Source organism: Synchiropus splendidus, chromosome 18 (genome assembly GCF_027744825.2).
Source record: "Synchiropus splendidus isolate RoL2022-P1 chromosome 18, RoL_Sspl_1.0, whole genome shotgun sequence".
Lineage (NCBI taxonomy): Eukaryota > Metazoa > Chordata > Actinopteri > Syngnathiformes > Callionymidae > Synchiropus > Synchiropus splendidus.
In genome coordinates this window covers 11,447,570-11,471,385 of record NC_071351.1, presented here as the reverse complement: position 1 = coordinate 11,471,385, position 23,816 = coordinate 11,447,570, and the positions used below count along the sequence as shown (strand labels likewise).

General features: G+C 43.7%; 1 protein-coding gene across 3 annotated transcripts in view; it reads left to right on the top strand.

Annotated features, from left to right (window-relative positions):
* Positions 1-23,576, top strand: part of adcy6a (adenylate cyclase 6a) — a 33,285-nt gene extending 9,709 nt beyond the window's left edge. The window contains exons 4-28 of one of the 3 annotated variants that reach the window (XM_053849369.1): positions 641-790; positions 1,603-1,830; positions 4,334-4,582; positions 4,654-5,593; positions 15,206-15,355; positions 15,899-16,020; positions 17,098-17,209; positions 17,451-17,578; positions 17,648-17,806; positions 18,103-18,244; positions 18,645-18,773; positions 18,837-18,865; positions 18,933-19,080; positions 19,145-19,242; positions 19,309-19,396; positions 19,477-19,593; positions 19,659-19,817; positions 19,927-20,102; positions 20,596-20,622; positions 20,705-20,734; positions 20,811-20,943; positions 21,030-21,293; positions 21,357-21,561; positions 21,633-21,757; positions 22,548-23,576. In XM_053849369.1, coding sequence (XP_053705344.1) covers positions 4,563-4,582; positions 4,654-5,593; positions 15,206-15,355; positions 15,899-16,020; positions 17,098-17,209; positions 17,451-17,578; positions 17,648-17,806; positions 18,103-18,244; positions 18,645-18,773; positions 18,837-18,865; positions 18,933-19,080; positions 19,145-19,242; positions 19,309-19,396; positions 19,477-19,593; positions 19,659-19,817; positions 19,927-20,102; positions 20,596-20,622; positions 20,705-20,734; positions 20,811-20,943; positions 21,030-21,293; positions 21,357-21,561; positions 21,633-21,757; positions 22,548-22,676 — 3,630 coding nt within the window. In that variant the 5' untranslated portion in view covers positions 641-790; positions 1,603-1,830; positions 4,334-4,562 and the 3' untranslated portion in view covers positions 22,677-23,576. Of the gene's footprint in view, positions 1-640; positions 791-1,373; positions 1,831-4,333; positions 4,583-4,653; positions 5,594-15,205; positions 15,356-15,898; positions 16,021-17,097; positions 17,210-17,450; positions 17,579-17,647; positions 17,807-18,102; positions 18,245-18,644; positions 18,774-18,836; positions 18,866-18,932; positions 19,081-19,144; positions 19,243-19,308; positions 19,397-19,476; positions 19,594-19,658; positions 19,818-19,926; positions 20,103-20,595; positions 20,623-20,704; positions 20,735-20,810; positions 20,944-21,029; positions 21,294-21,356; positions 21,562-21,632; positions 21,758-22,547 lie in introns of those variants that run through there. The other 2 variants (XM_053849370.1, XM_053849372.1) reach the window with 2 other exon arrangements.
* The last annotated feature ends 240 nt before the right edge of the window (positions 23,577-23,816 follow it).

Below are 23,816 nucleotides of genomic sequence, written 5' to 3'. Positions count from 1 at the left end.
AATCATAAAGTAAATATAGCCTTGTTATCATAAAACAACAGTAGTCAGCCTTATTTTAGGGTGTGGACACCATGTGACCACCGGAGCTTGTCAATCAGGAACGATGTGCAAACACTGCTGGCTTGGCTGTGTCCTTCCAATGGTGTTGGTACGTTTTCATGGCTTCCACTGAATCTACATGAGAAAATGTCAATCGTGATAAATCACAGGTGTGTGGCTTTGCTGTTCACCTGCTTCCGTCTGGACGGCGAGTAAGCAAAGTGAGCTGACCATTTGAAATTCAGCCTGCTCCTGCTTTTAAGCAGGGTTTCCCACTGTGTGGGTGCAACAGTTTTGCCTCACGTTTCTAGCATGATTCAAGGAGAAAACGGTTGAGACATAAGGTGAATCATTTCTAACCTGCTTAATTACACCCCTGTTACAGTCAGTGTCATATGAAGAAAAGCATATTTATATTATTACATTATATTTCTTATTCCACCTTTAAAATAAATAAAAATAAAGATCCAGAGGGATTTTTAATTGTTAATATTTCCATGATCAAGCAGCATATTTGTTAGCAGTGGCATAGATGTAATGAAGGTCTCGTTTTGAATGCGACACTTTGTCGCCACACAGCTGATGCTGCTTATTTTCACAGGATTTTGTCATTCTGGGAATATGCGGGGATAATGCCGTACCAAAGTCCGCCACTAGAGGGAGCGCCGAGGACCTGAAAGCTGGCGAGTGGTGAACGGCGCCTGAGGACAGATGAGTCAATACGCCAAAGTTAGACAGTAGAATATCGGAAGTACGAGTCCAAACACTTCAAAGTATGGAGTTTACGTTTGAAAAATTCGTAATTGACAAATGCTGACCAAAAATGACTGTAATGAAACGATTGAAGTGTGATTAGATGCCTGCTGTGCTTCCATAAACAGTATGTTTACATTCTTCTTCTGTATCATGTTGTTTTGGAGTTAGGGTGGCATCACATTATCATCAGGGGTCAGGAGAAATGTGATGTTGGGAAGGGTGATTCTGGCGACCAGTTCTCAATGACATCATGAAGCAATACAGCAACCAATGACACATTGTTTTAGCGGAGGAGGTGGGAGACAAGAGGACTGTGGCCAAGCTGGCCCTCCCCATCCAGGACTCAATGATGGCACTGGGCAGCGCCTTCAGCGACTGTGTTTTCTGTGTTCCTTCCTGACCACTGCTGTCAGGTTGCACAATATTACTTTGTGACTGGACTCACTTTCATTGTCATTTCTTTGGTCACCTTCAACTTTGTATTATTATTATTATGATTATTATTAAGGTTATAATTTCCAAGTATTCTTTTATCTTCTACTTCTCATCTTTAGTGGAATAGACTGAAAATATATTTATATTTAATCTGCTTTCTAAACTAATTTAATCGAAAAACATTTTTTAAAACATTTAGTAAAGAAATATTTTTTGTTGTTGTTTTCATTCAGGATATTATGTGAAAACCAACGTCTTAAATGTCAACCTTTTCTTAACGATTAATCTACTTGTACGGTAGTTCAGTTTAGTGGCGTCATGTGTTTTACGTTGAAAGTCTGACCGGAAGTGTGTTGTCTTCCTTCTCTTTAGTTTACCGCGAGTGTTACGAGCCGAGAGGGTCAGGGGGAGGAGAGGCAAGGGAGTGGAGCGAGAAGACGACAGGAGGAGCTCCACTGGGTGACCAATTCAAGCGGACCATCCTCGGACAGCTACCCAGTTAATGCTCCTCCACCCCGGCTTAAGCCGCCGACCAGCTCGCAGAATCGGATCATCCGCAGCGGCGCTGTCGGGCAGCAGAAGCGGCTGAAGATGATCATGGTGAGTCCTTCTTTCTAGCGGCAACTGCTGGTGCACACCGCAGGCCGACATGTATGATATATATCTGCAAACACACACCGATCTGGAGACACCTCCTCCACTTGTCTGGCAGTCCCTGTTGGCCGGGGACAAGAGCTTCTGCTGGGCCTCCGCTGGAGGAGAGGTCTCCACTGGAGGCTAATAACAACAGTGTGTGTGTGTGTGTGTTTGTTGTGTGTGCACGATGATAGCCGCATCACTGTCCCATTATAAACCTGCAAAGCTCCAGAAAAGGATCTCCAACTTCCAGCTCCTCACACTCATCCATCCTCCGCTCATCCAGCGGAATGATGGAGCGTTAATGTGAGCTGATGCTGAGGAATGCTCAGCAGCAAGTGGATGTTTAGATCGAAGCCTGTTTATGCGGCTCCTGGATGACATTCATGCGGTGATGTGTCCGGATAATCGGCTGTCAGCGGTGAGTCCGAGCCCTAACTTGGGCTACAGGAGGGGTTCGCGTCCCCGCCACGGTTGTCACATAGGCCACGGTGTTATGTAACAAGGCTGCTCCAATGCGGGCCACAGACCGGGATTCTACTATTATGACGGCTGCTGGTGATCACTGCGCCTCATCGCGGATATATATATTTGATGAAAAGGCACACACGGCTGAGAAGGCGCTTTGATTTTGCTGTCATTTCTGGATCTGTTTTCGCATCTGGCAGAGATGGATGCTCAGCCTCGGACATCTAAAGTGGAGCAAGGCCTCGCTAATGACTGATTCTATGCCGCTTGTTTGTGACCGTAACGGCGCTGCTGTAGCGGCTGACAACACAAGTCCCCTTGGTTAAGTCGGTCACACGCCGTCCCCGCCTCCCCGCTCCTCCTCTCTCAGCGCCGGCGGGGGGAAACCGGAGCCGCGTGCGAACACGCGCCGGGAGACTGGCAGCACCGCGCCGCGTGCAACCGCTACAAGCTGGCCGACCTTGTGGAGGGGGAGTGAGGTGCAGGGGTGGAGGAGGTGTGTGAGGGGGTGGACGGTTCTCCTCGAGTCTAGTCGATCGGCTCGGGAGGAGGGCTGTGGTTTGGAAGAGCCAGTGAAGACATGCTATTTTTTGCACATCACGCCCATGGAGTGGGGATGTTGGTGAGGCTTTGGAGGCAGAAAAGGAAAAGTGCGGTTGAAATCCGTGTTACTCCACTCCAAGACTCCGTCCGATGACTGAGCTCATGCTAGTGTCTTTTAAGAATCCTGTGCTTTTCTGTTGGGATTGATACTTTTCTCATTTTCCACGACTTTAGAAATGAATGAACGTCTATTTCAATCTCCTCTCTCATGTCTTACATGATCAGTTCTATGGCAGTTGTATAACTATTATATCACATACAATCCAGTCAATAATTCTTCCTACATGATAGGGAGATTGAAAAGGACCAGAGTGAAGAATAGTTTTGATAATTCCGCCCCTTATTTCAGATATCTGAATGCATTATATGAGACGTGATGAGTGCATAAATTTGGGATTCTCTCACCCGAGTATTTATGTTGCCCCAAGCCTCAATACGAATCATAAAAAAATCGTCGACACTGACCTCGTGGGTAGAACTGAATATTTAGATCGCCAGTTTGAAATTAAATTCAGTAGTACTGACAACATCATAATGGATCCATTTGTCCCTGACAATACCCAGTCCAAGGTCACAGGTGGTCTGGAGCTATTCCTGTCAGAAATTAACTATCCACCTTTATATTTAGCCGACCTTTCTAAATGTAGATTGTTAGTGTTGTTTCCCCGCCTGATGGACCACAGAACCAAGAGAACACGCAGTTTCCTGGGCTCCAGCCTGTAAACACTTGTTCTTTACTTACACATGCTGCTGGTTAGGAGTGTGACCACATGTATGCTGGCCGCTAAACACCCTGGACAAGTGGGTCGCTGCACAAGGTTTCCCTTATGAAAGAATGTGACACTAGCTTTGGTCAGGGAGGACATAAGTCACACTGGTCAGAACTTCACCGCGCATAATGCTATCAGAGCTTAAGGTATTTCGAAATGCAACATGAAATTCCTCGCGGATCAGCTGGTGACATCAGAGTTTCACGGTAGATGACAAAGATTTCACTTTGAGAATGAATTCATTTCCCTTTCCTTCCTTAAAAATGTGTTGCATCTTGAGATGTGGATTTGAATGGGGGTCAGAAAGAGTTTTTGTCTCACCGACCTCTAACCCCATCTGTGTCCTCTTGAATGTTCCGCAGCAGCCTGTCCTTCTTGATGCAGACTTGAGGAGACCGGCATCTGGTTATCCAGGAAATTAAATTTATGTGCGTCTAGCTGACAATGCTCCATTTTATTTCCTGTCAGATTTGGGATGAAGGAACTCTTTGTTAGCAGGCTAGTGAAAACACTGGCTGCTTTATAATTACATTAACGTCAATGACAGGCTGCACATCCATGCATCACTTGCATGTCTCACCTCAGAGATCTTACTGGTTCCCTTTGTTTTTTTCTCCCACCACCAGGCCCAGCAGAAGCCATGGAGATAAACCAGTCCTCTCATTAACCTTGCTCTTTGATCGCTGGCACGAACACCAACTGGAGATTTGTGGACGGCTGGTGCCCCCTTTGACCACATCGAGTCACTCCTGCTTCGTGGCCTCTTAAGTGTGGCCTCCAGAAACTCCTTACTCCTTCATCAATTGTCCAGGTGGTATAAATGAGTGAACCGGCTGCAACAGAAAGGGAGGGGACATGTACCAGAACCCCAACAGGTAGAAGACTATTTGTGTTTGCAATGACATGGAATTGGGTCCTAATAGTGCTCTCCTCTTTGTGCTCCCAGAATGTCCTGGTTCAGTGGTTTCCTAGTCGCCAGAGTGGACGACCGCAAGACTGCGTGGGGGGAGCGCAATGGCAAGAAGTCCAAACGAAAGGGAGGTTCTTCTCTCTGCAACCCGCGTTACATGAGCTGTCTGCGGGACCCAGATGCTATGGAGCCTCCCTCTGGAGCCCCCCTCCATCAGCACCACCGTGGAGCAATGGCGGGGGCTGTTGGAGGAGGGAGCAGCTTCGGTGTCCGTTGCGGATGGCAGGAGGACCACTACGGCAAAAGGCCAGGGGCTTCCGGTGAGGGTGTGGGGTTAAAGTCCGTTGACCTAGACTTTGAAGATGGGGATTTAAAAGGCAGGAAAGGCGGGTGCAATGGCGGCAGCGGCGATATGGGCGAAGATGGCCCCAACGGCTCGACGGGTGTGGTGACAGCTGCGGACTGCTGGCTTAGGGTCGTGCAGGTTTTCCAGTCCAAGAAATTCCAATCCCGCAAACTGGAGCGTCTATACCAGCGCTACTTCTTCAGGCTGAACCAGAGCTCCTTGACCATGCTCATGGGGGTCCTTGTGATTGTGTGCGGCATCATGCTGACCTTCCACTGTGTCCACGCCCCCCCTCATGTGGCCTACTCGTCTGCGTTGTCTGTCGCGATGGCGCTTTTCATGGCCCTTATGGTGGTGTGCAACCGAAACGGCTTCCATCAGGACTACATGTGGATGGTCAGCTACCTTGTGATCGGAGTACTCGTGTCAGTACAGGTGTTTGGAGTGCTCATGGTGGCCCCGCGCAGCGCTTCAGAGGGGATTTGGTGGTCTGTGTTCTTCATCTACATCATCTACACACTGTTACCTGTCAGGATGAGGGCGGCAGTGCTGAGTGGAGCAATACTGTCCATCATACACGTTGTCACCACATGGCAGATCAACCAGGAGGACAAGTTTCTCTGGAAACAGGTAAGACAGTCTGTGTTTCCGTGGGCATTTCAGTGTTGTATAGGACAAGTTCAAAATAATTCATTGTAAAAATGACAGTTACAGTCATGAGTAAGTAGTGTTATAGTGGTTTAATTTAATTGAACTTTACAGTGGGAGATTGTTGTCTCTAGTTTCTCTTCATGTACTATGATATGCCTCTCTGCTGTACACTGTGTTGTTTGTGCATCATGCCAGAGATCTGGGGGCTTCTTGAAGGTCACTGGCAAAGCTTTGTGTCTGCAAGTATATGTCAGTGGGAGAAACCCATGATATAAAGCATGATCACTCAGATCTCTGTGCTCACCAACAAAGGACCTTTGTACCGTCCTGACAGTGGCGGAATGGCGAGGGACATGTATTCCTACATATGAGCCAGTTTTAATTTAAAATTTTTTTTTTAAACAAACTAGACTGCAGTCTTTCTTTTGAAGGTTCTTTTGTGGGAGCTGTGTTACCGCAGCGCATCATTTAAAACCACGCATGATATACAGCACTGCAATCCATCAGGAAATGCTGTTTGCCATTGTTAAGTGAATGAATGTCATGAGATCGCTGCAGCCCAACTATAGTGTTTATTACTGAGGGTCGTCTCCGTACTACGAGACACGGGAGAACACTGTCATTAATCACTGTTTCACGCTTGCATGTAAGTATTTCCTCTTTCTCCAATAACTCATTAACCTCACCATGTTGCCGGAGGTGCAGAGCGCTGCAGATAATGATAAACTTGTGTCGGAAGTATGATGTAAATGGTCGTCCCCGGTTGTGTGTGATTTCAGTGCAACCGTTGCAGGGTTTATGGATGGATTGGTGTCCCAGTCCAACCAAAATAATGCTGGAAATATCAGTGAAATGTGGTTTTGTGGATGCTGTAAGATAAATATGCAGGAAAAATTGGAGTTGCTTGAAGGGGACAGGAAGTTTATAGGACATCAATGGCAAGCGGTGGTAAATCGGTGAACAAGGAAGGTCTTATTTTGTATAGTGTCTGTATATGGCTTTTAGTGAAGATATTGCATGCTCCATCCTGAACACGCTCCCTTCAGATGCATATGTTCCTCCTTTGTGCTCGACTCTCTCCGGGACGCTATCATGTTTTGCAAGTGCATTGTTTTCCCCTGCAGATATCGTCACGAAAGAAACCTCACATTTTGTCCCTGAATCTTTTCAGCACTTTCTCAATGCCGCCCTTTTTTTGTGCAATGCCCCACTTGACAATGGCTTTCATTGTGGGATAGATGTTTCTGACACGAGTGTTGTGAGAGGTCAAAGACTGGCTCCTAAAAATACCCAGCCTGTTGCGTTTCAGCAAAGCGTTGCGTCACATGGAACACTCTTATCAGAGCCTGCGTCAGAGCAACAGGCAGGTCACTCTATCCCTATTCTCTCTGCATACATGGCTCTGCTGCTTTGTGATCACTTTAAAATGTATGGAAATGATAAACTCCTTTGAATAATTACACCCTAATACATTGGTCTGTGACTTGACTGCAGTATTATTCAGACTCTATAGTAATGTACTAGTATATAAGTAGTGTCAGTCTTGCTCAGGTGGCGGACTTTGGAGTCCAGTACTGGATTTAAAATGTGACTTTATACTTAATATATTGTTATTATTCATGAAAAATCTACTAAAGACTCTAAAAGACTTGGGTCCAGGTGATGTGGAAGAGTCAGGTGCTGTTCTACCTGTGCAAAGCCCTAGAATAATACACCATGTTTACAGGAAGGCGGAGGGATCGCAGGAGAATCCGATATTCTCCCCACGCAGTCCTTCCACTGCCTCCTTGATAAATAATTTGTGTGTTTAATGCAGCAGCAGGATTTTTAACGAGGATACCTGTCACATGTACACTTTTCTCACAGAGCGGATGGTAGCTGACACACACACACTCACATCCAGCCCATTTAGCTGATCAACACCATCGCAGCGACGCAGTGATTAGAAATGCAACCTGATAATTATAACGGCTTATGTTTGCTTTATTCTCATAAGCACACAATAACACACACGCACATACCACAACAGAGAATTTATGAGCCAATGGGAGTGCTGGAAATGAATTATCAGTTTAGCATCACTTCTGAGAATGATGTGTAATAAACAGCATCACTAAGTGTCTCCCTCAGTGCTCGCGCTCAGTTGGTCCCGAGGTTGCCATGGAAACAAGTAGGACTCAAGCAGTCGAGGCCCGGTTCAGTCTGCTGCTATAGAGTTTGGCAACCGTTGCTTCCAGTGGAAGATAAAAAACAATCTCCGCTTTGTTCCGTTTCTGCAGATGTCGAGAATGAAGAGACGTTTGGAAAGAAATGTTGCTGTTTTGACAACTAGACTAGATTCCTCTGATGTGACAGGCCACAATTGTACCGGGGCGATGACACCAAGAGGTCACACGAGTGATGTAGTGGAGTTTGTTATTGCTAGGAGTCTGAGGCCAAACAGCATTTGACTTGTTGGCTTCAATTTGAGAATGTCCAGAGTCATCTATGTTTCTTTTGCTTGTATTTGTCCCGTCACAGCAAATTCTGGTTTCTTACCATAGTGGGCTGCGCCTGACTACATGCTCATGACTTGCATTGTCTGCAGGTAATGCTTGTAATTTCAAGATACTAGCGAGTAAAAAAGGACATTTTCTGACTGTACACTTTTTAAATGGCTCATTTAGAGTTTAATTTAGTTGTCCTCCACTTTAACAAGCCTCTCTCTGTGAATCCTCAAGAAGTGAATTGGCCTCTTTTCTGTTATGGAAATGTGTGTGTGTGTGGGCTGGACCGTGGAGCACACTGATCATGTGAAAACATTATTTTCCACAACCATACATCACAAACAAGCGAAGCATGCATTCTTCACGGATGCAGTTTGCTCTTTGTGAAGTCGTATCACGAGATAAATGGAAGTTCTAAATGGAACATATTGTTTGACTTCTAAAAAACAAATGGCTTTATTTCGGTTCACAGAGTTTGTTGAGATGGGAGCAGCTTGTCTTGTATGTTGCAGAGAAATCCAAGTTGTGTCGACGTATCCGGCGTAACTTTGAGGATTTGTGGCCTCATGAATTTAGACAGCTGTATTACAGGAGGAAGTAGTTCGGATGTTCTGAGAATTTGTTCACTTGTAAATCAACATTTAATGCCTTTTAGTCCTGAAAAGATTTTCCAAGTTTACAGTTGCCTGTGCAAACCAGCAGGTCAATCATTAACATATGACGTGAGGAGGAGCCTTGTAGCATGTAGGATTGAAAATGAGAACAGCGGGGCAGGATCAAATGACTGTGTGGAATTTTTCTGATGAACAGGGGAATGGATCACTTCAGACAATAATTGGCGTCACATAATCAATGTATAGCAGGAAGGAGAGGTAAAGAAAAGTTTGACCTAGATATACATGAACAGCATGTACAGAACAGGGGGTCGATTCACAGCCAAATAAAGTAGACAGAAATAAAAATATATATCTGTATAAGTAAATCATTTCTAATGCAAACATCGGTTTACTACAACAACCAAACTAGAGACACTGTCAAGAACTGTTTAGAACAACCTCAGAGGCACTAAAATGGCTCAAAAACATGTTTAAAGCACAGCATTATTGGTCACTCTGGTGTTGAGAAACTCTACCTTTATATTACATTTACAACAGAAACAAAATGTGTGATTCATTTGGCATTAGTTGTGAGTTAACACAGCTTTAGTGCGATTAATTTAGATTAAAATAATATTTTAACCCATGAAATGCCTGTGACCAAAGCTCACAGTTGTTTTTGTAAAAAAAAAAATTCAAATTTAAATAAGGAATTGAGTTGATCTAAAGGATTGGAACCAGAATAAATCTCCATACTTTCTGTGGCAATTTTAGAAGTGTGAAATGCATATTGAACTGGATTCTCTGCCACGGTTTAACATGTTGTCCTGTACATTTAACATGTACAGGACAGTAACAGAAAAGGCTGGGGTCTAATAACTTTTTACACCGAACATGAGTCTGCTTTGTGTCAGTTGATGGCTGATTTTTAAACCTTTGCAAAGCTTCAAAATAGTTTGATGGATATCATCCTGGAAAGGTCCTGTAACATATTTAGAATAGACAAAACTGTACTGCATTCCTTCAACTGGCCATTGGATGTTATAAATTATTCATAGTATTATGTAACTTCAATGTATACTTTTAGTATTTTTGAACAAGACTCAGTAGCACTTGGCCCAGTAATGGAGCGTTGTGAGCAGGCGGGGCTTCACTCTTTATCAGCTGATGTGGCTCTGGTCATTTGTGATAAGGCCAGTGAGAGCTGTGTGTAGACATGAAGCTCAGGCTGAGTACACAAACCCAGCAGATGCCTGGTACGGCACACACACTCTTTCACAAAAGCCGGAGTGATATGGTGTGCAGGGGAGGAGGAGTGAAAAAAAGGATATAGAATTAAATAACCGACGCTCTCTAGGACAGATAAGCAGTCACGAGGAAAAGCACAGTCATTGTGTTTGGGCTGCTTGTTCGGAGCCTGATCTAACACAGATGTTGGAGGGAGTTCCAGATGCCGCACAAAAGGCTGATGAGCTTTGACTTCCACTCTCCATGGCCCCGTTTAACCAAAATCCCATCAGTCAAAAGGTCTTGTAAATTTATCCTGCGGTCCACACACTTTCCTTGACAGCACAGTTCAGCTGAATTATGATTTTTCCATGTGGAGCTGACACTTGATTTAAGTTGATGTTTGCCGCATGTCCTCTCGCTTGATGCAGGTTTTTGTCGTGTCTGTCAGCTGGTAGCTTCACAAGGGCAGCGAATGTGTTCAGCCCACTCACACAGCCGACGTTAACGCAGTTACCATGCAAGCTGCAGCTGATAAAATCTGCTGGTTAGACATGAGAAGCTTGTTTTTATCTACCTCTGTCTGAGGCTTAGAGGTAAATCTGTCAAGGTAAACCGCTGTGCAAGAACAGAACTCCTGACAGGAGGAGGAATAGCAATAAAGGGTGTTAAGCCAGAACTGTCAGGGCCGTATTATAGCCACGGTCAATATCAAAGGCTGATGCTTGTGATCTGAATCTCAAAAATGGGGATTGCTGCAAGTAATGATGTAAATATATGTCATGAAATGTATAGGACTGAAAGTCATTTTGTCAATTGTCAAAAGTATTGATACTTTGCAGTGGTATCGATCCTACTATGCGTGCGAGAAACCGCCACAGCTGGCTTCCTACGGGTCATTTCTTGTTTTGTTATTATTGTTATATATATTGCTGTGGCATATTTTCTACAATTAAAAATGCAGACTGAAGCGGAGAGGAGTCGCATTCTTACTAAAGCTACAGCAGCAGGTTGCAGCCGACTCCACCAGTCCAAACAACAAAAATATGACGCTTTGAAATGAAACAGAGCTGTGGCCGAGTTCGTCTGTGAAGCTCTAGCACCTATAACTTATAGCTGTTATTTATTTTGCTTTTCTACGCAAAGTAACCCCCAAACTTGTTTCTGTTGTATTTTATCGCAGTTTTTTTCCACATACTCAAATTGTCCATAATGCTTCACTATTTGTTTTTAAGGTGGATATGAGCAGAAAACTATGAATCTGTCATGTTTTATAGTGTTTTTCTCCTTGTTTAATTTACAGCTTATAAGAGGGTTGTAAATTAAACTGGAGCACCAAGGTTCACATTATAAGTTCCTAAAACTGACTGACCAGGATTATGACCTTGAATATTATACTGAATATTAAAAATGTGCTGTCAATAAATGGCAGCATAACATAAACCTCCATGGATTAGAAAAAATGTCATCCGCGCTTGCCTTTAATCCTCACCTCTGTTGCTTGGTCCTGTCTCTGTACTCCTCCTGAACCCGAGTGGGGGGCTGCAGGTCTTTTGTGGGAGGATGAGGAATGTATGTGATAGTTGCTAAGTGAAACTGGGCTGCCATTTTTGATAACGTACAGTCAGGATTTGGTCAAACCTCCCGAACACACATGCGGTTGTAGAAATGCTGAAATGAAAACAGACGGCTTTATTTTTACGGTTAAAGTTTGTTCTCTGTCACTGCCTTATTTAAATATTCAAAGTATTGATTTGTTGTCCTTGAGTTGAAGTATTTTAGGAAACCTATGAAAACTGTATGCTGCCGACAGAATTCTACTGCTTATGAATTTGTTCTTGTGAAAGCAAGTGTTGGGAGGAACGCGCGATCTTCAAGACCTGCTAGTTTTTGCATTTGCATGTCTGCCCACACACACATGTACACACACACACACACACACACACACACACACACACACACACACACACACACACCACTGTGTGATCAGCGTCAGTGTTGGTAGTGGGCCGGGGATACTTGAAGTGGGAGGAAGAGTAGCATAGGAACTGGTCACTTGCTGTGGTGGAACTCTCTTCGACAGAGTTTGACCTTTGTGAATTAGAGCCTCTGCTGAACAACACTACTTGTATTACATCATACTATCATATCAAGCTATGAGCTTTCTATGGAGTAATTACATAGTAATAAATGCTTACACTGCATTTGTGAGAGGATAAATTAAAAAGAGTTGAAGTTAGATGGGCCTTCAGAAAGTAAATGTAAACTGAACTGTAGAAATTGAAGGTGCCCAGACATTTTATTTCCCGAATATATTTGAATCCTTACTGTGCTAAATCTGTCTTGCGATCATCCTGTCTTGATCAGAGCAGCTTTTACATAATGCCATTATGATCTATGGGGATTAGAGTCCTCCACCCTGACTGGTCCCAGGCTGGCTTGTCGCCTACAGGACACTATGGCGACCTCTGCCTTTGCGTCCAGCACCTACGTCATCCAATCCCCTCTTTCCTCTAATGTCTCACAACCATGCCAAATCACTGTTTTCAGTCAACAATTCATCAGTTTTGCTCAATTCATGACAGCCTCACGTGAGCCTCGGCCAAACTCTATTTTGAGGAACACATGTTTTCATCACAATGGAAGTTTCAGTCTTGGTAGTCAAATTTAAACCTCAAAATGACTACTAATATACACATTTTAGGGGCCTTGCATGACATTTTTTCATGTGCTTTTATTAAATTGTTTTACTGTATTCCTGCTACAAAAAGAAAAACAAAGTGCCCTTGGAATAGCACAAAGATTAGTGACCCCTGCTATGAGGGGTCACAGAGTCACAGAGTTGGTGACCTGATCTCATCTAAAAATATAATAGATTATATTAGTAGAGTAGTTTGGCAGGGACCTGTTCATAAAGGGAAGGCAGTGCTCCATTGTTTTCGTTATTGGAGTGTTATTGAGTGGAGAAGACGTGTGCAGCCGTGAAGATGGCACCACTCATAGGTAGCAGACCGTCTGAAGAGCTCATGTGTTAACACAGGTCAGCTCTGTGTGCTGTGTCAACTCACCGTTTACTCCAATAAAAACAAAACCTAGCCATTAGTGAAACCACAAAAACGTGTTGTGAAACACATCATATAAATATGCTCATAAAAGGTGGAGGGATATGAGCCAATATAGAAGTGTGGACGGGCCACTTTGTGAACCAGTTCACCTGCATACAGGACCCACACTTCACTCTGGTGTCTGTTTTGCTTGAACAGTGAGAGTAATGTAAACAGAGCTCTGTGAGCCATCTGCCCAATGTCACTGTGGCCCACATCTGTCTCGTCTCTCCCTCTTTTCATCTGTTTTTCCCCCTTCCTCCTGTTGCTCCTCTCAACTCTTCCTTCCTTCTCCTTCTCAGTGTCTGTCAGTCCTAATCTATTATGCCCATCAAGCTATTTTTACAGCGCCCTTTGTTTGCCGTCTCTTTAAACTCATCTGTCCATTTACCGTCAGTCTCGTCTTAGACTTCACTATGACCCTCTACTACGCTAAATACTTAGTGTTTTGACTCAGAAATGCATTTGACTTCTGTTTTTTTGTGAATATAGACCTTGTGACAGGAGTTGAATGCAAAATACATGTCATTTTCTCACCCTTATTCATAGTTGTGAGAGGTCTTGTATTCCTAGTGCTGCCTTAAATATAGTTTGCTGCATGATGCAGCAGCCTGTGACTTTACATGCATTATTTTTGAATCTCACTTTCTTTGGGGCATTTCTGAAAATAGCGAGTGAATAAATGAATCGTTACTTTTGTGGCTTTTTGTCTCCTGCTTGTGTGCACGCGTGTACTCACATGCCAAGCTATTTCTGGCTGGGTGTCACCACTGACATGCTTGAATTCTAGTAGATGTTTCTCATTGCAACTAAGTCCTGGCAACCGTGATGTTTTTGTGTATGACTCAAGAATTCAACCTCAGTCATACAGTCATGTGACCTGTGCACCTGAGCATTCTGGGAAAGCTTCTGCTATAAAACATAAATTAAATAATGGACTATCTTTTTTTGAAAGCTGATGAGTACTCTTCCTTTGCTGGTGTCCAACTCGCCCTCCATCACTTCATCAGAACAGACTCTTGCAGGAAGTGAGGGGTCAGCACCAATTCCCAAGATGTTTGTGGGGCCATTTTTAGAACACTGTGGATTGAGCTGTGTGCTAGAACACATTAGGTTCTCTGGATTTGCTGGCTGGGAAAATGATCAGCTGATCAGATGCTGCGAGGAGCTGTGGAGACAAATGATTCCATAAACAGAAGTCTTTCCTGTTTTTAGGAAGTGTGTGGGTGTCATTGTGAGTGTGCATAAGCGAGAGAGACATATATGGCAAAACCCTTCTTCCCCAGGAACATGGTGATATGCAGCTGTTTGTGCATATTTGATATAGGTGATGTATTTATGATGTTCACTGCTGCAACATAACTGAACACGCTTTTATTTTTGTTAAAATAAGCAGCCACTTTTTTGCCATTTCTAACAGTATAGTACATTATCGTGTCCACGGCAGATATATTTGAGGATGATGTTACACAGATTGCAGTTTATCTCAGAGGAATATTGCATTTTGACTCAGGGAGATGAACAACAGAAGTACTGGGGAAAACAGACCTTGAATAAGCAGATTATATTCTTTCTAAAATGGCATAATCGCATGTTTAAATGAGATAAAGTGATAGAATAACTCGCAAAAAAAATGGAATGGAGAAGAAGCGATAGAGAACCATTGAAGCAGAATGGAAATTTTGACATTACTGAAGTACGATAAAAAGGCTTCTTGCATTTCTTCCAGGATTTATTTCGTGAAGACGTTACATTCATGTCCACCTCCATGATGCGTTGTTTTATCAGTTTGTTTCGATGTTTCCACTTTTAAATACCTTTGAAACTTGATTTTATCATCATTTTTCTGAAGGTGTGGCGCCGCTGCTCCTTAGATGCAGCAAAAAGTTTTTTTTTTACTTATTGTTGCAGTTAATTGTTGTTTTAAATGAGTCTTTGCCCAGGTCCATAATGTCTCTGGTTTTCCCTAGAAATATGGGTGTGGCATGACATAATGTTGACTTTAAATTTCCACGCTGTTAAAAACGTTCATTCACACATTTGCATGCTCAATATTAATCACTTCCACGTGAAAGTTTGAAAATGTCTCATATCATTTCAATATTGTTTAGCTATTATTAAAGGGTGCTTTGTTTCTGTCGCCCTAGTTTCAAGTGTTTTATGGGCTCTGTTTTGCAGGTGAGCGCCAACGTCCTGATCTTCCTGTGCACCAACATCATCGGGATTTGTACCCACTATCCGGCGGAGGTTTCCCAAAGACAAGCCTTTCAAGAGACCAGAGGATACATCCAAGCCCGACTACATCTGCAGAGGGAGAATCAACAGCAGGTTAGTGAACACAAATACACAAAGTACACCAACAACAACATGACGATTAATGTTAATGTGTTATTACTCCAGAGAGGTGGCTGGCAGCTGCAGACAACATGAAGATAAATCATTCAGTCAGTTAGTGAGTGTGTGAGGGAGTTTTCCCTGCACGTGTCGCAGCGATGAAGTCATTTTCCAGTGACATGAGAGCACTGGCTTGTTTGTCATCAGCGGATACTTGATCCGCTTCGCCAATCCATTTCAGTCAGGTAGCTCCTTTGCAATAGGTTATTTACATGTGAAGGCAGCGCAGCAATAATTAATGTTTGCCATCTGAGCTCTGACCTCATTACTTCCTGCTGGACACTGTGAGGGGTGGATGTAGTGAAGTCAGGACCTGCAGGTGCCGCATGAAAGGACTTTTATGTAATATACTGCCCCACCTGCGAAGAAGTGCAACTCTTTTTATGGAGTGCATCCAGTTAAAATGCGATTCACACTCCTAGGCTTGACATCATTAGCAATACAATTATACATTAACTCTTCTTTTGTGTGTTTCAGGAGCGTCTGTTGCTTTCAGTGTTGCCAAGGCACGTTGCCATGGAGATGAAGGCTGACATCAATGCCAAGAAGGAAGACATGATGTTCCATAAGATCTATATACAGAAACATGACAATGTCAGGTCAGCTTGGTCACAAAATCCTTTGAGCTTGACAGCGGTTATTTGGAAGATGATTTCATATTCATTTTGGCCGGCTCCACGGCCAATAGATTATCAGCATCAGGTCACTTCCTGATGTTGCCTATAGCTTTTGTGAAAATGAATTCTGTAGCGCCTGGATGAGACTGCTGGGAAGAATGAGTGAAGAAATATAATATCAATTTACACATGAATCCACCTGACATTGTGGCGCCTTGCAGATGTTTACAAGCTTGGTAGGGATCCGTAGTATCCTTTATGAATATGCAAATGTTGTTTCAAGTTTGTAGGGAGACCTGCGCATACACGCACAGGTTTGTCACACGTTGACATAATGCTCTCACCATAAACCTAACCATCCAAAACAGATGGCTAAACCAGGACTCTGAACCAAACGTAAACCTCATACCCTGTTGTCTTGGAGTCTTCAGCCTCAAGTTGAGGCTTAACCTTGTGGGGTCTGGCCAAACTGCCCCACAAGGAGGTGTTTTCCCCCACATGGTCCTCAGTAGGATAGATATGCTTAAACACACACACACACACACACCGGCAGAGTGGTTTGGCAGACAGGAGGCTAATTAACACTCGTGAGGGAATACTTAATCACCAGCAGCCAAGATAAGATAATCCCAGAAGAAGAAGAACTTCTTCAGCGCACATTCAATTACTCCACTGAGCAAACGCTCCGCACACAGTCAGCCCCATTCAGACACACACACACAACTTCAAAGAACACCACATAACTAACTGTAAGTCGCATTCGTCGATTCGAAACTACGAACATCCGCCACAACTATGTTTATAAATCTGTGTACCAGTAACAGTGACATGAGAACTTTAGAAACTCAAACAAAACTGCTCTGCTGCTTCCTAGTTTTAATGAGGCTGCTCAAGCCTTTTTTTTTTTTTTAAGTTAGCAGTCGAAGAGAAAACTAGCTCGAAATGAAGTTCAGAAATTCCTTTTGTGAAATAGAATAACTCAGTTTGACATTAAATTCGGAACTTTATAATCTGTTCTGCATTTGAATGAGCCAAAAAATGTCATTTGTATCTCCTCAGTATTCTGTTTGCCGACATCGAGGGCTTCACCAGCTTGGCATCGCAGTGCACGGCGCAGGAACTGGTGATGACACTCAATGAACTCTTCGCCCGCTTTGACAAGCTCGCGTCTGTAAGTGCTGTGTTTTTTCTTGAAAATATGTATTTCTGCTCTACATCAAACAACAATATTGATGTATTAATTCATATTCATCTTCACTTTTGATTATTATATACTTATTTCACAAGGTTTTCTTCCATCTGATGTGATACTTTTCCTGTTGTTCACCACTCCTTTGTTGTTTTCTTTGGCGCCGCCCTTCAGTTTGACCAGTTCTCATTCTTTCCTGTCTGGGTTTGATGACTTTTCTCAGGAGAACCACTGCCTACGGATAAAAATTTTGGGCGATTGCTACTACTGTGTGTCTGGCCTGCCTGAACCTCGGGCTGACCATGCCCACTGCTGCGTGGAGATGGGAGTGGATATGATCGAAGCCATCTCGTGAGTTGCTCGCCAAACACCTTTTGCATACCAGGTGGTGTTTTCTTTCATCATGCGTGCGTTTCGCAGGCTGGTGCGCGAGGTGACGGGGGTCAACGTCAACATGCGGGTCGGCATTCACAGCGGGCGTGTTCACTGCGGCGTGCTGGGTCTCAGGAAGTGGCAGTTTGATGTGTGGTCCAATGATGTCACACTAGCCAATCACATGGAGGCGGGAGGCAAAGCAGGGTGAGGGAAATGGCGAGATTTGCACATGCAAATAGGGACACTTAGATGCTGCTTAAACTTATGTGAGGGTGATAATAAAAAGGGGGTCTTCCCTCCTTGATTTATGTCCTAATATATCATATTTTATCAAGATAATAATTGTTTCTGTTTGGTTTTTGACTACTAACATACGTTTTATATCTAGCTATACGTGTCTTGCTTTTATAGGTCGCAACACATACCTTTGGTGACACTTTTAAGATTAAGTAAAAGATGTTTGAATGCTGATGTTTTAAATGGTGATGTTTGCCTTGCAGTCGGATCCACATCACCAAGGCCACACTGCAATATCTGAACGGAGACTATGAGGTGGAACCAGGTTTCGGAGGGGAGAGGAACGCGTACCTGAAGGAGAACAGCATTGAGACCTTCCTGGTGCTGGGCTGCAGCCAGAAACGGGTCAGTGCATTAAACCATCCAACACTTGACTAACTTCAAGTGATAATCGTGAATACTGGTTTTATTTATGAACCTAACTTTTCCAAAATATTAGTAGAGAAAATGTTTGAATCTGAACTCATCTTCAGCTGGATTCAGTTCCTCTCATCCGGTGAAGTCAACACGACGTGGTGCTACTGAGGCGTTCACGTGATCAGCCCGTGTTTTAGTCATGAATACATTTTAATGAAGAAATTTGTGAATGAAGTGTCGGTCCAGATAGTCAGCTGATCAGTCTCCCACGTGGGTGTGAACAAAAGCCAGAGTGACAAGAGAGATCTTCTGGAGTATTCATGTTCTCAGTCAGCGTGGGCTGCGTGAGAACAGTTGGTCGAGCCGTCATGTTTGTCCTTCTGAGCAGAAGGAGGAGAAGGCGATGATGGCGAAGATGCAGCGGACCAGAGCCAACTCTAATGAGGGGCTGATGCCGCGCTGGGTTCCCGACAGAACCTTCGCCAGGACCAAAGACTCCAAAGTCTTCAGACAAATGGTGAGAGTTCCAGCCAAACAGCGGTCAGATTTCAGATTAAACGTTGATCTCTGTCTTCATCAGGGGATCGACGAAGCCTCCAGCAAAGACAAGTGAGTATTGTTGGTGAGGCTGTAGCACCGATTAAGAACCGCCTCATCTCTCCATCTCTGGTTTCAGCCGAGGCGTTCAGGAGACCATGAATCCTGAGGATGAGGTGGATGAGTTCTTGGGACGAGCCATTGACGCTCGCAGCATCGACCAGCTCAGAAAAGATCACGTGAAAAAGTTCCTCCTCACGTTCCAAACCTCAAGCTTGGAGAAGAAGGTACAGTGTGATGCTTATGTTTTAATGTAATAATATATTTAATATTCATTCTTGATGTTTGCAGTACTCCAAGAAGGTTGATGACCGTTTTGGTGGCTATGTGGCTTGTACTCTTCTGGTGTTCTGCTTCATATCCTTCATCCAGATTGTCATCTTTCCACAGTGAGTATCATTCAGCAGGAAATGCTGTTGAATTATTGCAGTATGAATTTGCATTTTTTCTCGCAGCACCCCGGTGATGCTGGGAATCTACATCAGTATCTTCATCATACTTGCCAACATCCTCTTCATTTGTGCCATATATTCTTGTATCAAGGTATTGAAACCTCCTCAGCACATACCAAGCAATTGATAAATTGGTACAGTCCAGAGCAATTTTTCCTTCCTGTTTGGCAGCTCTTTCCGGCTGCTATGCAGACTGTTTCCAGGAAGATTGTCCAGTCTCGCACCAACAGCACTCTCGTTGGAGTATTCACCATCCTCCTTGTCTTCATCTCTGCCTTTGTTAACATGGTGAGAGACGAAAAAAAACCATCTGTTTGGTTCCAGACTCTAAATAGTTTGTGTGTCTGCTGCAGTTTGCCTGTGACACCAGGAGCTTAGCAGACTGTGTTGCTGAGCAGCTGAACACGTCGGCAGACTTGGTGACTCCGTGTGTGATCCGCAGCTTGAATGTGTCAGTAGATGGCGGTTTAGAGATCTGTCCGAGCGAAGGAACCCCCTGCCCCTTCCCCGAGGTGAGACACTCGCCGTCCTGCCGGTGCTCGTGATACATCGCTTTGTAATTTGCATTTTGTTTTTCTGAAATCTGTGGTTGACACAAACCCATGTTTTTGTTTGTGTCAGTACTTCAGCTACAGTGTGCTGCTGACGCTGCTGGCCTGCTCGGTGTTCCTGCAGATCAGCAGCATCGGAAAGCTGGCCCTCATGCTGCTCATCCAGCTCACCTTCCTGCTGCTGGTCGAGTGGCCACAAGTAGCTCTGTTTGACAATGCAGACCTCTTTGTCACCTCCAATGCCATGTAAGTGCGGGACAATGGCTGAGCGATGGAGAGGCAGGAAGCAGGATGTTTTTGTGTACACAACAACTACGACATTTGCACGGAACATTTGTTTTCGAGCAATTCGGATCAACACTTTCATTTGTGTTTCACAAAAATATGCTCGAACATGAGTGAGAGGAGGTGATTAAATTACCATATTGTGTTCACTTCTATTGTTCATGTCAGTGCAGGTGACGCAATAGAGTCCACTTGGTACAAACTACTTTTGATGAACAATAACTCAACAAAATTATTAATTTCTCATGGGATATTGGAATGATTAAGAATAAATATATGAAATATGAAAGTTTAGAATGGAAAAAGAAACTTGGGGTTATTTTAAAAGACAATATTTATTGTTTCTGTTCATAACCATAATGTATTGTCCCAGTTCATCCACTTTATGTGAGTCATCTATGATTATTATTATTATGGTAATTAATCTATATTTTATTTTGTTGTTTTTTTTTAGAAATTTAAATGAAACAAGCACTCAATGGTGAGTAATTTGTCTTCAAAGTATCATTTTATTAAATTATTCGTTTTTTTTAATACTAATTTTCTTCCATGATGATTCATAGGTCCAGTTTCAATGAAACTATAAACGAGTGGTAAGACGACACAAACTTGTTTAAAGATTTAAAGTGTTGCATAAGATCCGACTTGATGTAATATTTTTTGTTGCAGTCCATTTGTTGTGACCAAAGTGTCCCTAAGGGTCATGACTCCAGTGATCCTCACAGTCTTTGTACTGGCTTTATACCTGCACGCACAGCAGGTAGAATCCACTGCACGCCTCGACTTCCTGTGGAAATTACAGGTACTTCATATCGTCAGTAGAGGGCGCCATTGCACCTACTTACATTTATGACAATATGAGAGTGAAAATGCAACCGTTCCTCCAAGGCCACAGAGGAGAAGGAGGACATGGAGGAGCTTCAGGCCTACAACCGACGTCTCCTCCACAACATCCTTCCTAAGGACGTAGCTGCTCACTTCTTGGCTCGGGAGCGACGCAATGACGAGCTCTACTACCAGTCGTGCGAGTGCGTCGCCGTCATGTTCGCCTCGATCAGCAACTTCTCCGAGTTCTACGTGGAGCTGGAGGCCAACAACGAAGGAGTGGAGTGTCTGCGGCTGCTCAATGAGATCATCGCTGACTTCGATGAGGTAGGTCGGCACGTCCTTTTGACAAAGCAAATGCTTGACCGCCGCATTGTTCTGTGTGAGCAGATCATCAGCGAGGAGAAATACAGGCAGTTGGAGAAGATCAAGACCATCGGCTCCACCTACATGGCTGCGTCTGGACTCAACGACTCCACCTACGACAAAGAGGGACGCTCCCACATCACCGCGCTGGCCGACTACGCCATGAGACTGAGGGAGCAGATGAAGTACATCAACGAGCATTCCTTCAACAACTTCCAGATGAAGATAGGTGAGACGATGTCGACGCCACTGAGGGCCAGAACATACATGCTCTTTATACGTTCCTTTTTATGACTCCAGGTTTAAATATTGGTCCGGTGGTCGCTGGGGTCATTGGCGCCAGGAAGCCTCAATATGATATTTGGGGAAACACAGTTAATGTGGCCAGTCGCATGGACAGTACAGGTGTGCCTGACCGCATACAGGTGCGTATCGGAGCAGGAGCCATTCTCTTCCTCGCTATAGTCAACTGTCTGTCTGTCTGTCTATCTATCTATCTATCTATCTATCTATGTGTCTATGAGCTATCTATCTATCTATCATCTGTCTATCCGTCTACCCCGTCTACCTGTCTATCTATCTATCTATCCATCCATCCATCCATCCTTCCATCCTTCCATCCATCCATCCATCCATCCATCCGTCTATCTATATAACTATCTATCCAATTGTCTATCCCAGCTAGCTAGCGTTACTGGATGGTCTCTCACACAAGCCTGCGGGTCCAAATTCATTCTCTCAGTCAGCTGAGAACCTCTTTAGCATGTTCCAGTCTGAATGTTAGATAAAATGGTTTCGCAAAGCGGGATAATGCATCCATAACAAAGTGACCTTTTCGTTTTGCTGGTGACTTTTTTGTCCCAAATCACATGGACTTTGAAGAAACACTGGGGGCATGTTTATGGTTTAAAATCAATTCCAGGAAACGGCTCAGTATTCTGTCAGATTTGTGTCACCAGACTTCAATTTCATTTCCGCCTCTGGCTTCTAAGGTTAGGAGTCATGTTGTGGTCTGAGAATTATTGCAGGATAACCCAAAGTAAGCTTATATAGTTGGTTATTTGACTGAGGCAGCTTTTGTTTCCGACCGGCGTTGGCTGGTTCCCAGTCTACAGCCCTGACCCTACCACCAACCAGTGCACTTTAACATGATAAGTTAATAAAAAAAAAAACGATTAATGTCACTTCCTGATTTACATTTCCATCTCTCTCCAGGTGACCACAGACCTCTACCAGGTGCTTGCAAAGAAGAGGTACGTCCTGGAGTGTCGCGGGGTCGTGAAGGTAAAAGGTAAAGGGGAAATGACCACCTACTTCCTGAATGACGGGCCGCCCAGCAGTTAGCAGCCGTGGTGAGCGCAGCTGCAGGGACACTCGACACCGAGCGAGGACTCACCACGTGAGCACGCGGCTGACAGAAACGACCATCACTTGAATCTGGAGGGAGGAGGGAGAAATAACTGTTAACGGATGGAAATTTCTCGGCCACTTTGGCTCCCCCACCCAAGATGAAGGACAAGAGTTCTCACGTCTGGCCTCTCTCTCAGGCTTCTTGAAAGATAAAGTCTGTTTATTAAGAAAAAAAACAAACAAAAAAAAGCCTTTAAGCCTGTGTCAAAAGAAGATTAGCGCTGTACATAAGGCTACTTTTTATTTCTCTTTTTTTTTCCTTATTTCACATGAATTCAAAGAAGGTACTTTTGATTATTTATTTTGACGTTTTGTGCAAAAGGTCCTTTATGACTCAAATGTGCGCACAAATATCCGGTGGAAGACACACTCGCATATTTGTGTGACTATATGTATAAAATGAGGAGGAATATATTTGACCAAAGACTAAAGTATTTACTGAAAAGCAAGATCAGACATGTTTGATATGTTCTCGCTGAAGATCACCCGCTTACATGCTAGGAGTCCGTGCCGGCGGCGCTGACCGCTTCTATTTTTTTAATAAAGTATGGACATTATTAGTTGTCTGTCATTTTGGCAGCAAAAGGGAAGAGAGTTTGACCTTAACCACGAGATGGAATGTGAAGCAAATGTGACCTCGGAGAAGTTCTGTTGAGGCTTGGCAGAGAATTGGAGAAGTCGGAGGTGAATATCTTCTTTTATTTATTATTTATTTTATTAAATTCATTTGCTTACTAACCTCACCTGTGGACACGAACAACAGTTTTTTGAGTCTTTGGCGGCTCTCCTTCCTTTTTAGGACGTCTTTATTCAAAACCCCATCACAGTCAACAATTGAATTGAAGAAAAAAAAACACACACTAGCCCTATTATATTTTGAGGAAATTCCGAATGAAGGGACCTGGGATTGAAGCGCAGTGGCACCACAAAGCCTGATTCTTCTGTGAAGAGGAAGTGGATGAAGGAAATAAACATATATATTGACTGACAACTGTGCTTTGTAATCCTGAAGGGGCAGAGCTATTTTCACTGTGAGGTTTTTACGACACAACAAAACTGCTTTCTTGCCAAACA